The 13,765-nt window shown below is 45.0% G+C and overlaps 2 protein-coding genes and 1 long non-coding RNA gene across 3 annotated transcripts in view; all 3 read right to left on the bottom strand.

Moving 5' to 3' along the window:
- The window catches only part of LOC115381010 (uncharacterized), a 35,905-nt gene extending 31,211 nt beyond the window's left edge, over positions 1-4,694 (bottom strand). The window contains exons 1-2 of the long non-coding RNA XR_003930381.1: positions 4,601-4,694; positions 2,490-2,545 (exon numbers count right to left, since the gene is read on the bottom strand). This is a non-coding gene — a long non-coding RNA (uncharacterized LOC115381010). The remainder of the gene's footprint in view (positions 1-2,489; positions 2,546-4,600) is intronic.
- Positions 4,695-6,222: 1,528 nt separating this feature from the next.
- Positions 6,223-7,713, bottom strand: hoxa1a (homeobox A1a). The gene is made up of 2 exons (XM_030082362.1): positions 7,101-7,713; positions 6,223-6,674 (listed from the first exon to the last, which is right to left on the bottom strand). The coding sequence occupies exons 1-2, from the start codon at positions 7,705-7,707 to the stop codon at positions 6,295-6,297; spliced, it is 987 nt and encodes a 328-aa protein (XP_029938222.1). The 5' UTR covers positions 7,708-7,713; the 3' UTR covers positions 6,223-6,294.
- Positions 7,714-11,521: 3,808 nt separating this feature from the next.
- On the bottom strand, positions 11,522-13,765 carry LOC115380981 (homeobox protein Hox-A2a). The gene is made up of 2 exons (XM_030082334.1): positions 13,172-13,765; positions 11,522-12,568 (listed from the first exon to the last, which is right to left on the bottom strand). The coding sequence occupies exons 1-2, from the start codon at positions 13,536-13,538 to the stop codon at positions 11,856-11,858; spliced, it is 1,080 nt and encodes a 359-aa protein (XP_029938194.1). The 5' UTR covers positions 13,539-13,765; the 3' UTR covers positions 11,522-11,855.

The following is a 13,765-nucleotide window of genomic DNA, read 5'->3' as shown; positions in this document are numbered from 1 at the left end:
CGTAGGTGTTTGTGCTTCGCCTCATGAGTCCAGACGGTGGGGGACGTACTTCATGGAGTTTGCATGTTCTATCTGAGCATGTGTGGAGCTTCTCCAGCTCCCCAGTTTCCTTTTAAATTGCCCAGAGATGTAAATGTGTGTTCCTTCATCCGCAGCCAGTCGGGATTAGTTCCAGTTCTCTACAGTACATTATAAAACAGAAGGATGGAGCTCAAACACAAGCACATGATATGTTTGTGAAGAGTGTGGGGTTTCTACTTGGTCCTTTTGACAGTTGTGTTGACCATAAACAGGGATCAGCCAAGCGTTAAAATAAAGTTAGAGTATATCAATTAAAGCAATGGTTGTTTTAGTACTTATCCAGTCAATATAATGTGCTCAACACTGGTGATGTTTGGATGACATGCCCAACAAAGCTGAGGATACCGTTAAAACCATACATCCTCCATTATCTTCCTACTGTTACTTTTTAAAAATTTTGTCATTTAACATTGAGAAGGTACTTTTGAGTGGTCACAGACAGTCTAACGTGTCAAGCTTTTGACCCTCTGTACTGCTGAACTGTCTGTGTATTGTTAAGGCTACAATATCTGCATTTTACTCATCCAGGACTTACTTCCCAAATGAATTCCATTAAGAATCGGTTGTATTGATAGGTCAAAGAAGTGATATTTTGATTTTAATTGCAGGAATATTGAGTTGCAAAACTGGACCAAACCTGAATATGAAGGTAGAAATTTATGCAAAGCTGTATTAACTGTATTTTGCCCTGCGTATTGTTCTTTCATTGAATTACATTTTAGTGGTAATATTTTTTTGTAAATTCAGAGGTATTGCTTTTGACCCTGGTCAGTTTCATTTGTTAAAAAAAAAAAAAATGCACTGGTGGACCCAGTTGTTCCGCCTCGATGCTCCTCTTTGGTTATTCCTGTTTTATGTGAAGAGTGCGTGCGGCTGCTTGTGAGGGAGAAGCCGAGAGACGAGCAGCCTGTCTGTCAGGTGTTGGTACTCACATTAGTCACGTAATAAACAAAGGATTCTGGGAAGCTACGATGGCGAACACAAAGAGCACCCAGACTCCTCTCAGTGTCACCCGATCTATTCTATATGTGGGTCTGTGTGTTTGCGAGCACATGTGTGTGTGAGGAGATAAGTGTGTGTGCGTGCAGTGGGAGGCTTTCTTTAGGGGGTGAGGGCGCCTCATTGGCTGCCATGCTGGGGTCAGCCTGAGGTCGGGACATGTGTGATGGATGGACCTCTGTCTCTAGACCACAATCCAGCCCTCTAGTAGTCCTCGCTCCTCCTGTGGGCCTCAGACCTGCTCAACTATCCTGGCTGTGCTCGTCTCTTTTCCAAACCTCTTTGATTCACTCTAACCAGGAGCCCAAAGAAAACTGCAGACAACTCTTTGAGGTGAGTTCTGTTGTCAAGATGTGGATGTGCGGCACCTCAGACCGTGTCACTCATGTAACCTCTGCTATTCCTCCCCGTAATCCCAACGATCCGCATCCCTCCTTCCGTCTGCTCGCTCACGCACTGCAGGACAGACGGCCACCGACCACATGATGTCATCTCTGCTCCTCTTCCCCTCCTTCTCTCCTTCCATCATACTGTCAATCCCTCCATCGGCTCCGTCCCTTTATCGGCACACGGAGGCGCACATCTGTCGATGGAGGAATTCATTTTGGCTGCCAATCACAACAGGGGAGTGGTCAATGAGCACAGATGTGCCAATACTTCTGCTGCCGTGATGAGTGACTTCTGTCTGACTGCCTGCAGCTCTGGCCTCCAGCGCGTTCTGCCTGGCGGAAGAAACCACCTCGCTCTCTCTGCACTCCATTTTTGCTTTACCTGTGTGTGTGTGTGTGTGTGTGTGTGTGGAACATAACAATAGCACAAAATTTCTGTAACTCTAATCAATTGAAGCTTGTACAAAAAAATCTTTAAGAAATTCCTTGTACTACGAAGACGCATTGATTTTTTGTTGTGGTCATGTTCTTGCGCCCCATCGCTTCCTGAGATGCAAGATTTCATATTTACTATAAATGCCGTGTCTGTGAACCAAAATGGTTTACTGTCCTTGTGTTAATTTCAACATTCCATGAATGTCTACAGTAACAAAAACAATCTTGCTTTAGATACTTTCAAAAGCTCTCAGAACTTTGTGCAGTTATACTGAGTCTTGACCGTTTGCAGGTGAGCACAGACACACATGGAAGAGTGTTGGCCGCTCATGAGACAAAAATGAAGAACTTGAATATAATTAGAGCTGAAATGAGCCAGATGAGATTCCTAAAGCTCAGAGACTTCACATAAGAGGAAGGGAATCTTTTGAAATGTATTTCCATTTCTGCACATGCGTCTCTCTCCACTTCACTGAGTGACAACACCGTAAAAATCCTCAAGCACCTGCATTCATTCGGAAAACAAGCCCAATGCAAAATATATATACAGTAAATAATCAATACTGTCAATACTGAGTTAAATACCTGTGCACTCCCACAGTGATGTCTGGTTTCTTCCTTTTTGTCCAGGAGTCCAAAGACTACAGGGAAAAAAAAAAGTCATATTATTAATGTTTTTCAAAGTCCAATAAAATCACAGAGGTTTCTTTATTTCAAGGCCCCATGCTTTGTGATAGTGTCTCCAGACACTTTCCACAGTAGAAGCCAAAAATAATTTGGACTTTGCTCTTGAGATAGAGTGAAAGAAAAATGAAACCTCTATTCGAAAAAATAAATTAATTAAACACTTCATAAATATCAAAGTTGGATCTTGAAATATATATTAAAATAAGAAAAAAAGGTGATGAAGATATGGAAATAAAAACTAACATGTGGACTTAATTTCTCATGCAGAAGTTTAGATTTAAAATTAATTCATCAAATGACAAATACTTTTTTTTTGTTTAGTGTTTAGAATTTATTTCAAGTATCAATTAGTTTAAAGCACATACATTTTAACAGATAAACATTTTTAATTATATAGCAATATTTAATTTGCTGATATTTTGATATAATTTTATCTAAGTTTAACTTTGTTTGAAAGTTTATCTGTGACATTAGTTTTTGGAGGAATTTTAGATTTAAATACTTCTAATTATATATATAAAACAGCAAATTTGTGCTTTCATTTGTGATCTCTTTTTACAATTATATTTTTGACATAAATGTTTCTATTTTATCATCAGCTCACAACAAATGCTAAGATGTAATTTAAACGACTGACTTCTCCTTCTGGGTCATATTCTCCAAACTTGTGCTCGCTCCCCACAAAGCCTTAATGGTTTGAGTTAAACATCTGTCATCGTCCACGTGTTTATCTGAAGGCCTTAATGGGAACCATCAGCCGCGCGCCGCGGTCACTGAAAGCGTCTTTTTATCTCCTGACGCGCAGGTCAGGTTGAGATTTTTGCGCGCGGCCGGGCGGCTGTTTGTGGGACTGTACCGTGAGTGGCTGTTGTTGAGGGACTTGTTTGTCTGTGTGGTCCGCAAGACTGTTGTTTGGATTGGGGTGTGGACGCGGGGACAAACAAAACTGAAGCCGTGACCGGGGACTGACCCCGGGGTTTCTTTTGAGGATCAGCTGCGGCTCACTGTGAGGGGCGTGAGGGGAGCATCCACCAGCTCCTGCTTTCTAAAGAGGGACACCCGAGGATGCCCAAGCACAGGACTTTACCAAAAAAAATAGGCACAAATTTCACAACACAAAACAGCTTCTTTCAAATGTGTCATCTAACATCAAATTCAAGTGTGAAATTTTATTTATTATTTTTAACACAAGTGATTTCAGTCACGAAAGTAATTCGAATTTTGTATTTCAGAAAGCAAAGTTTAGAATAATTATAGAATTATACTGCTGAGAAAAAGAATGGCATATATGCTGTTGTTGTGTGGGAATAGCTGAAAAGTATATTTCCAAATCAAACTATCAAACCGTTAACACTAAGTGTATCAGTTTCCAAAGCCTCATCATTATTATTAGAATTTTTTTTTATTTCCCTTGAGTTGAAAACACACTACTTTTGTATCAGTTTAACGTAAAATTCCAAATGAAGGCACATATTGAAAATATATATATATATTTTTTTTACTTTTAAAATCTAATTCGTTGATTTGGCCTGTTTGTCGCATAAATACTAAAAATATCTGTTCAGGTGGTTTACAAAAAAAGAAGAGATTATCTCTCATGATGTAACAGCACACACTAAATCATATTTTCAAAATTGTGAATATTCTCAGTTGCCTATAAATTAAATGAAAATGTTAAGCATTTAATAAATAAGTCAAGTTTCCTTTACATTTTAGGATTCTCCTCGAATAGATTAATATGGTTTTTGTGGGGTTTTTTTATTCTATTATAATCAGTAATCTGAACTCTCGATCACAAAGCAGGCCTCAGAGCAACAAGTCTGCAATAAAGCTTTTATATTTATGCCGAAACAACCTCTACCAGCAAAATGAGGGCATCAGTAATGACCAAAATAACCGCATCAGGCGTCACACAAAGACATCGTTTTTTCTTCCGTGTGGAAATGGCACAAGACACGAAATCAAGTGAGTGAAAGACGAATAAAATAGAGATTTTCTACATAACTTACTCTCCTCCCGCGTGTGTGTTGGTGTTGTGCTACAGCCTCAGCGTGTCCCCGCAGCTCGAATACAGCAGCTCCTGCAGGTGGATCCGAGGTGAAGGTGAATGGCGCTCATTAATCATGGCTTTTTGGGCCTTTCTTTGCCCTTTTATGGTAGGGTGGACTCGCATCCTGCACACCAGGAATTAAAACAACCAAAGGATCAGGAAACACTGCTTTAGTTTCTAATGGGGATTTAGACTGTAAAGAATGCATGTGCTGCAAAACTCACCAAATCGACCGTTTTGAGTCCAGTTATAAGTTTTAAAACTAATTGAATCATTTGATTGATATTTATGCTGTATAAAATAAGTGTTGCCTAATGTTGAAACATTTGTTGTTAAAGTAATATCACGTGCTTGTTAGCTGTTTGACATCCACTTCTGTAAGTTTTCACGGATCGTCTTGTCATCCGGTGAGGATGATGACACCTCCTTGTAACTTGGGGATCGGCTGAGTTGACGCTGACAGGGCCAAGGGGGGGCTCCATCCCTGTCGATAGGCTAATCTCGATGTTTTAATCAATAGAGTTTATTTTTTTTGTCCCCTCAATAAGCCGAGTGCTCGATAAGATTGTCATCACAAATGACGCGTGCGTCCGCGCTCTCATCCTCTCCTCGGATAAACATGCCTTTATTATGCCAATACCGCTTTACCCCCAGGGACGGGAGCGCGCACGGCCGCATACATTGTGTGACTCTGGGGCGAGTGAAACAGACACGTGCCGTTTCTCAGACGGTGTGAAAATGCGTCTGGTTTATTCTTCTAGTATAATTGGATTTCATCATGATATATATATATATATTTTTGTATTTAAAATCAACTTAAATTCTATTTTACCAAGACGCTCCAGTCAGAAACGACACAGAGGAAAAGCTTATAGAGGTAAACTCGCTTTAATACACATGATTGACCCGTAAACGTCTCTCTGGACAAAACAGTTGTATGTGCTCCACTGGACTAAATAGCTAGCAGGAAAAAAAAAAGCCTGGAACATACAGAGTCATGAATGACCCGTTCCGCAACTGATAAAACTCAGCGCCCCACTTAGAATAACACATGAAAGCATTACGCATCATGCAAATCTCACACAACAGACATTCAAGTTGACACAGGGACCCGATACACGGAGTGATTAATCATCAAGAAGTTTGTTTTAACATTGCACTCAACAACGATTAATAAGCGAGGTCAACTCCTTGATGGTGTCATATCTGACAGCTGTCAGTGCGCTCAGGCAGCCTGTGGCCGTGATGCAAACTTTGGCACATTTGAGGTAAGTGTGTGTGCAGATTTGTGACGTTACATTGGCACGTTTAGCAGCTCTGGTCAGGGGCAGGTATGAGGATGGCACTGGGCATCTCAGCAGCAACATAATGGCGGCAAACGGATTTCCACGCCACGTTTATAAAGCAAGTTACTCCATGGTCTACACTTGTTTTGAACAGCTATTGTGTCGTTCTTGCAAACACGTTACACTATAGAAAACAAATGTATAGCCCATATGTGATCCATATCACTGTCCCAAATTTCAAAATAGTGCATTATCTCAGCAGTTATTTTTCACAAATATCGTCAAAACTTTGGCTTTGATACAGTTGGTACGAAATTTGATATATACAGGCCGCAGTGGCACAAAGAGGTAAAGAGGCAGTTGGTCTTCAGTTGGAAGCATAAGGATCAGCTCCCGCAGAGGACACCGTGGAGGATGTGGGAGAAGGAGTTGATGGGGCCGAAATAGACTTCTCAGACGCTGCATCGTCCATTTTCTCTTGAATGCTCTCTCCCGGGTCCGAGGATGCTACTTTGGTTGGCAGCAGGCCTTCTTTCTCGCGTTTTTTTTGCTTCATCCTCCGGTTCTGAAACCAAATCTTCACCTGAGTCTCATTCAGCTGCAGCGCAGCAGCGATCTCCACCCGACGCGCCCTGGTCAGGTACTTGTTGAAGTGAAATTCTTTCTCCAGTTCTGTCAGCTGTTTGGTGGTGAAGTTGGTCCGGACGGTGTTCGGCTGACCAGCATAACCGTATTCACCAGACCTACCTGCAGACAGGGAAACAAACCGCTGTGAACGTGGATAATGGGCGTTCCCTGCTCTGATCCAATGGCATTGCACAGAAGCTCAAGCGATGTCCATGTGCGTAAATCAACTTTTACGCAGCTGGAGCAACTTTTACGCATCAGACAACTACGATGAAAAAACATGAATGAAAACTGCACACTGGTCTGAAAAGATACAGCAAGACGTCATGAATACATGCATTCAGTTTGAGCATAAATAAAGTTTGATTTACAATATGCAGAAAGTGTTTAAGGATCAGATTCGTTAATAAATGCGTAATGTGATGAATCGTGACAGCACTGCATAACAACGCCTTTTCTATTGGACCATTTCTAAACCATCATTATGACTTTGTGCCACAGACGCATAAAAACACGCTCGTGCTACATGGATTGGTTGCCACACACCTGTTTTTGGTGGGTTCCTCTTAACTTTCATCCAGTCAAACGTCTGTGCAGACGATGCGCTCTCAGACAGAGGGGAACAGCAAGCCTCCAGGTGAGCCGCATGGAGAGGTGACAGCGGGTTGGAGCAGCCAGGATAAGGGGTTGCCTGCTCGTGCCCGCCGCCATAAGCAGCTTGGGTATACTGCAGCTGACCTAAGGGGGCAGCGCTGTAACCATGGCGATGCTGAGACACCATGGATGAGGAAATGTTCCCCGAATACATCAGAGGGCCGCACTGGGGGAATACCGCCGCAGAGTCCACTTCCTGGTTGAGTGCGTAGTGGTTGTAGGTGGCGCAGAAACTTTGTGGTCCATAGTTGGAGCTACAGGCCGGATGGGCCCCATAGGAGAGACTCAGGGAGCTCGTGGTGGACTGGTATGAGCCCGGCTGGTGTGGGATGCCGTCGGGAGAAGCTCTGCTCGCCATGAAACGATCATCGGCCCCGCAGTTGTTTACAGTGGCTGAGCAGGACTGGAAACTTGTAATCCCGTGGTCCGAATGGAAAGCCCTGACAGAGCACGAGCCACCTTCACCGCTCATCACCGTGTAGTCTAGGAAGCTGCTCATTGTAGCATTGTCGTAACGGGACCGAGGGACCGTCCGCTCCACAGACACCCTCTGGTCTCTTCCTCGCTCCCCTCTTACCCTAAGTGACCGTGCCAACCTTTACCTATAGTCTGTCCTTATCAGAGGGAGGAGGGGGTGTGCACGGGCCGTTATCAACGGACGGCCGCTGTCACGTGGGCCCGGGTCAGCCAGTGAGGTACTTGTCCTTATCCCCCTTTAGCCGGTGACAGATTGGTGTTTGAGTGGCTATTTAAATTCCAAGCGCTCGTCGATCAGAGTGACGTGCGTCGCCACTAATGTATTGGCCGAGCAAACAATGAGCTGGGATGCATACGGCGGCGGACAGCTCCGGGGTCGCATGAAGAACGGGGCACTGCGAAGCACCGCGCCGTCTTCCCCCCCGCTGGGGCGCTCCCCCTCCAGAGAGAGATTAACGTCTCACCCTCTGCAGCCTGGCTGTGCGGACGACCCGGCTGCCTGACCTCAGGTACGGTATTTTTGGAATAGAGACGGAATGTGCGCGAGTCTGTGTGTGTGTGTGTGTGTGTGTGTGTGTGTGTGTGTGTGTGTGTGTGTGTGTGTGTGTGTGTGTGTGTGTGTGTGTGTGTGTGTGTGTATGCGTAACTGTTGGTGCGCGTGTGCGCGCACGAGACACGAGCGTCCCTCCTTTCGCCGGCTCCTAACAGCCGTGATGTCATATGTATAACAGTGTCATTCTCTTCCCGGATGGATGGCCGGCTGAGTGTGCCACAGGCGATCTGCGGGCTATCAATGTCCCATTCCGATGCGAAATGTTTCACGCTTGAACACTGTGGGATTTTCTCGGCAAATATTGTCACAATGTGACAGTGAAGGAGAGCCGCGAAGGCTTTACTCCTGTTGCAGACGGGATAAAAGAAAAAAAAAAGAAACTTCAGCTGCATCCACCGAGCCTTTTGCACAACTTTATTTCCTCACCAAGGTCGCGTTACAAGTGTTTGGCTGCTTTGCACGCGCGGAGGTCACAGGTGATGAAACGACAAGACAACACATTAAACATCGGGATGATGTGATATTATTATTTTTCTCTCCCCGGTCATAGGGTCGGCTATCTTCCCTGATTTCACTCCCACATGTATTCATTATGCATGTATAGTGATCAAATGATCTGATAATGCGAAGCCCGTTGTGGAGCTAATGCGGCCGTTATAGCCCGAGGTGCGAGAGTGGGCTGATTATCCTGTTAAGTTCATCAAATAAAACTGTTGGAGAAATTAATGGTCACGAGAAGAGGCGAGCAAGAGCCGTGTGCGTGGGAGACTTGCAGCAGCGATAGCAGATGCCCAACCTCTCACAGAGGAAGGAAAAGAAAGGGAGGGAGGGAGGGAGGGAGAGGATCACGTGGAGGAGCAGGCGCCCCTAAAGGCGGCGTGTGGTCATGCACTTGAAAGGATGTTGGTGTGTTTACAAGTACAGGCAGGAAGTATTATCTCTCAACGTGTGTGTATTTGTATAAAGTGCGCATAGTGATGGTTGATGGACGTGATCCAACAATTGCGCAGAACAAATAATGGGTCCGTTACTTGCAAAGATCCATTGATCACGATCATAGTGGTCAAAATCTATGATCTTGCTCATTTTGTTAATTTTACATCGATGAAATGTACCCAAACCCAAGAGAGGATCCATTATCTGTGCTGCGCAGTTGGTTGATCATGCTCCATCACTCACCACAATGCACATCCTTAGCTGTGGCGTGTAGGGAGTTTACACAGACAGACAGAAGCTGTATATGTTTCACTTTTGCTATTAATTACAACACTGTGGGGTGAACACACCTCCAGGAGCAATATCATTAATACTGATTGTATCAGCGATCATTACCTGACACTATGATATGTGTTGAAGTTATTTAAGGGGGGCAGTCTGCTGCCAAGTGAGTCATTCAGTTGCTGTGTAACAATGTGCTTTGGAATGAATACTTACTCACTTATGAGAGTGAGGTAAATGCAGTGCAGTTTTAAAAGTTATTAAATAAATAATTGATGATAAGTGAAAGACTTGCTGAAAGTCACTGTTGGGGATCACTGTCCCGTGTTAGGTAGTGCAAGTGTGTGTGTGTGTGTGTGTGTGTGTGTGTGTGTGTGTGTGGGGGGGGGGGGGGGGGGGGGGGGGTAGTGTGATGCATTTAGCTTTATCGAGACAGATTCTTCCCCCTATTTACATTTCCAAGCTCAAATACAGCGAGGAAGCTGAAAATGTCATGCGAAATTCCCACCGGTGGGGGGAAAAAAACAAAAAGAAACGCATTGAGGTCAATACCCTCCCAACTCCTCCACCCCCTCCCGCCCCTCTCCCAGCCTTTTCAGCAGTAGTGAGTGGGTGCAGAAGATCCTGCCCCGCCGGCTTGCAGAAACTTCGGCCCTGGCCTCGGGGTGCTCTCGGCTCTTTGTGTGCACACACATGTGCGCAGAAAAGGCGCACCGTCTCGGAATGATTCGGTTATACGGGCCCTGTGATTCAGTCGGAGTACAGGATCTGTCCCTACACTTTTACGCACACACTCACTTTCATACCACTTGCCCAGTAGGCTCATGTTTTGCCAGTCGATGAGCTCGTTATGCCTTCCGGATTATTCGATAAACATTGGAGTTTATGAATTTGTGCAGACGACTTTTTGAATCGATCCACGCAACCGGTGGTTGTTGTTGTTTTTTTTTAATCATTTTCACACGCAGTCTCGTTAAAGTGGACTAAGCAATTGAATTAAACCGTGCACGACAAGGGATTCCCATAAGTTTAACTAAGTCCAATAAATATAGCACAACTTCTCATAACACCTGAATTGGATTGTAACACTTTCAGCTCCACTTAACTCATACTTTTTTTTTTAATTAAACAAACCATGATAATACAGATCCCCCCTGGCTGCACAAAACAAGCAATTCTAACTAATTACACGTCTGATAAGTCCCATTTCGTCCAGGAGCGGTCTGTTTTCTGTTTGGACGACTTTTAATGCAACGGTGCTGCCTCATAACCGGAGCAGGGTGCTGCTGTCCCCGAGCCAGCGCCGTGTTTAAACAAGCTATAAAAATGAATTATTACCAAACGCACGCAGAGACTCGGCCCCCTTTTTAGCCCAGGAATTGGGGAGTCCCGTATGAAAATGTAAGTGGGGTTTTATTTGCGCACATTACGCCACAATTGGTCCCCTTAATGTCCGTCTCATTCATGCCACGGGGTGATTTATGAGCTCCTGAAGGCAAACATGGCTCCGGTATTTGCCTGCAACATGCACAGTGTTAGGAGTCCAGTCGTGCTAAGCGAACCGTGCTGGCACATTTGGTTATTGTCTCTCCCACAAAGTAAGTTTTGAAGGAAGAAGTAAAAAATGTAATGTTTCAGTTGGTATAAAATACTTTTACGCCATAATTTTATATGTGATTATTTAGAAAATAAATAAAATAAGAATAGCTCAGTAAAGTTATGTATCATGGATGTTACTTTAAATGTTAAAAACTTCTCCCATCAAATTCTGAAATAAACTAAAGTGAGTTTGCTGTCATAATAATATATTCCTTCTGTTGTAATATCCTATATTAGTCAGAAAATAATTTCTAAGCTTGTATTGAAATTAAATTCAACATGTGTGTGCCTTTAGGAAGCCAGTGCAGAGAAGACTTTATATTCATTGAAACCTGTTGTTAATTTGCATATCGTCTCGATTCCACGACGCCCTACTTCTTTTTTTTTTTATTTAACATATTTCTGCATGAATAATTCAAACGTTTTCACTGTAAATAGAAAAAAAGAAAAGACTCAAGACACAAGATGAAAGATTGTAGCAAGTTAATTGTATTCTAACAAAAATATCCAAGACATTGGAAGCTATACAAAAATAAAAAATGACCAGGTTCCATAGGCCTACTATTGTATTATTATTATTCACATATAATTTCCATTCCAACAGATCGAGTTGTTATGATAATTACAAGCCACGTCTGAGTAGAGCTATTTAAGTGATTTAATTTCGTCCTTACCTTGTGTTTACCGTCAAGTCAAATATCAACAGAATAAATGTGCCGAATATACAAATAACAACAGAGTTGCTACCGTCGTAGCCTGATATTTAGCGTCCCGGGTAAAGTTACTGTGATTGATTTTAGTCAATAGTTTAGATGCTGCAGGTCGATCGTGGTGAGAGACTCCGTGAAAAAATAGAAGCTGTCCGTAGAGATGTCCACGGGGCTGTCCAGAGACTCTGACAGGCTCGGCGAGGCTGCGTCGGAGAGCTGGAGGCAAGAATCCGAGGAGAAAGGTTGAAAATCGTGTAAAGAAACATCCAGGGCCGGGGGACTGTCGCCATTGTCCGGGCCAGATGCCGAGCCGGGGCCCATTGTTGACATGCAGCCCGGAACAGTGGGTGAAGGGTTGGGAAAATGTTTCAGATTTTTGTCATTGCTGCTCAGCGGCGCGGCGGCAAAGCCGAGGGACTCTCCATTGTGCAGCGGCTGCGTGTTGTTCTGGAAGGAGCAGGTATCTCTCTCCAGCAGGGCCCCGCTCGGCTCGTACGCAGGGCCCTCGTCCTCCTCCTCGCTGTGGATGCCGTCCTCCGCGCCGGGCGCCTTGCCGTCCCCGTTGTGGTTCTCTTTGCTCTGCGTCTGCCGCTTGTGCTTCATGCGCCGGTTCTGGAACCAGACTTTGACCTGCCTCTCGGTCAGGTCCAGCAGGGCCGCGATCTCCACCCTGCGCGGCCGGCACAGATACTTGTTGAAGTGGAACTCCTTCTCCAGCTCCAGCAGCTGCGTGTTGGTGTAGGCAGTTCTCAGCCGGCGGGAGCCCCCTCCTCCCCCGCCGCTCTCCACGATCTCAGGCGAGCCTGGAAAACAAGCACCGGCCGTAGCGGCGGGATTAAAACGCGGGGCACGACAGTTACATAACCCTCGCTCGCCCGTGTGCTCACCCAAAGCTGTGGCCGTCTCGATCCACAGGACAGTGGCGCACAGCACCCTGCAGCAAAATGGCCGCTGGCGCGCACTGACCCAAGCTTATACACCCTTTATCATAAAATCATTACTACACGAAGGCGCTCATCAGCTGGGTTTATACATAAAATATCAGCGAGGATGAGCTTGAAGCAAACACAGTGCAGAATAAAGGCAGTGGGGTCCAGGCTGGCGTGGGATACTAATGAATGCTCCAGCTGCCCTCCTCGGCAAAGGCACTCCATCACTCTTCATTACTGTCACACATCAAAACTCTGCTCCGGCTCGGGGAATAAATCATCTTACATCACCAAACTTTACCCAAAAGTTTTTCTTTTCCTGCTTCAAATGCAATCCCAGCTCTGCAATAATCATAAATCTTCCCAGAATGAAAGCACGGAAGCCAGTTTGCTGTTTTGTTATGGAGGAGCCTTTGAGTGGCTCCAGTTTGGCAACAGAGAGTAAAATGTGCGCATCTTTGGTCTGAAATCACCCACCTTTCGGGGAGAAACACACGGGTCCATTAGAAATGGTGGTGGTAGCGGTGGAGGTCGGCAGGTGGTTCCTCTTGGAGGCTTTCTTCTCCCGCATCCAGGGGTACTCCGGGGGTAAGGAGGCGGTGGGCAGCGGGCTGCATCCGTCGGGGCTGTGTCGGGGCCGGCCGTGCCGCGGATGGCTGCCCGGATTGAGGCTGGGAATGGTCTGCTCAAAGGGAGGAGGAATCAGTGTCGGGCGTGAAAGCGTCGAGCTCTTGATTGATGAACTTTGAAATGAATCAGCGACAGGGGGGAAAGATGTCAGGCACTCAGCAAGCGACGGCTGACTATTGATAAAACCGCTCTCTCGCTCGAATTCGTAATTCATCTCCGCTCCCTGAGAGCCGAGGAAAAGTTTGCACGCGTATTTTTATAAATGTTGCGGCTCAGCGGTGACGAGGAAGAAAAAATCATTTAAAAAATCTCCTGGTGGTGTTTTTTTTTTCTATGTCACTGATTACGGCCGTGTGGGGACCGAGCTACTATTAAACTATTGAATTCATGGAGACAAGGTTGAAATTGGACCGAATTGCCTGTCACATGATTACCTCTGCC

This window comes from Salarias fasciatus, chromosome 22 (assembly GCF_902148845.1).
Source record: "Salarias fasciatus chromosome 22, fSalaFa1.1, whole genome shotgun sequence".
In the NCBI taxonomy this organism is placed as follows: Eukaryota; Metazoa; Chordata; class Actinopteri; order Blenniiformes; family Blenniidae; genus Salarias; species Salarias fasciatus.
This window is presented reverse-complemented; position numbering and strand designations above follow the sequence as displayed.

Bases quoted from the DNA above. Each gene is read 5' to 3' on its own strand.
- hoxa1a (XM_030082362.1), bottom strand. From the start codon at position 7,707: ATGAGCAGCTTCCTAGACTACACGGTGATGAGCGGTGAAGGTGGCTCG. The intron at 6,675-7,100 runs GTGTGTGGCAAC...CCCTGTCTGCAG, and splicing joins GAGGAACCCACCAAAAACAG to GTAGGTCTGGTGAATACGGT.
- LOC115380981 (XM_030082334.1), bottom strand. From the start codon at position 13,538: ATGAATTACGAATTCGAGCGAGAGAGCGGTTTTATCAATAGTCAGCCG. The intron at 12,569-13,171 runs GTGGGTGATTTC...CTTGTTTTCCAG, and splicing joins CGTGTGTTTCTCCCCGAAAG to GCTCGCCTGAGATCGTGGAG.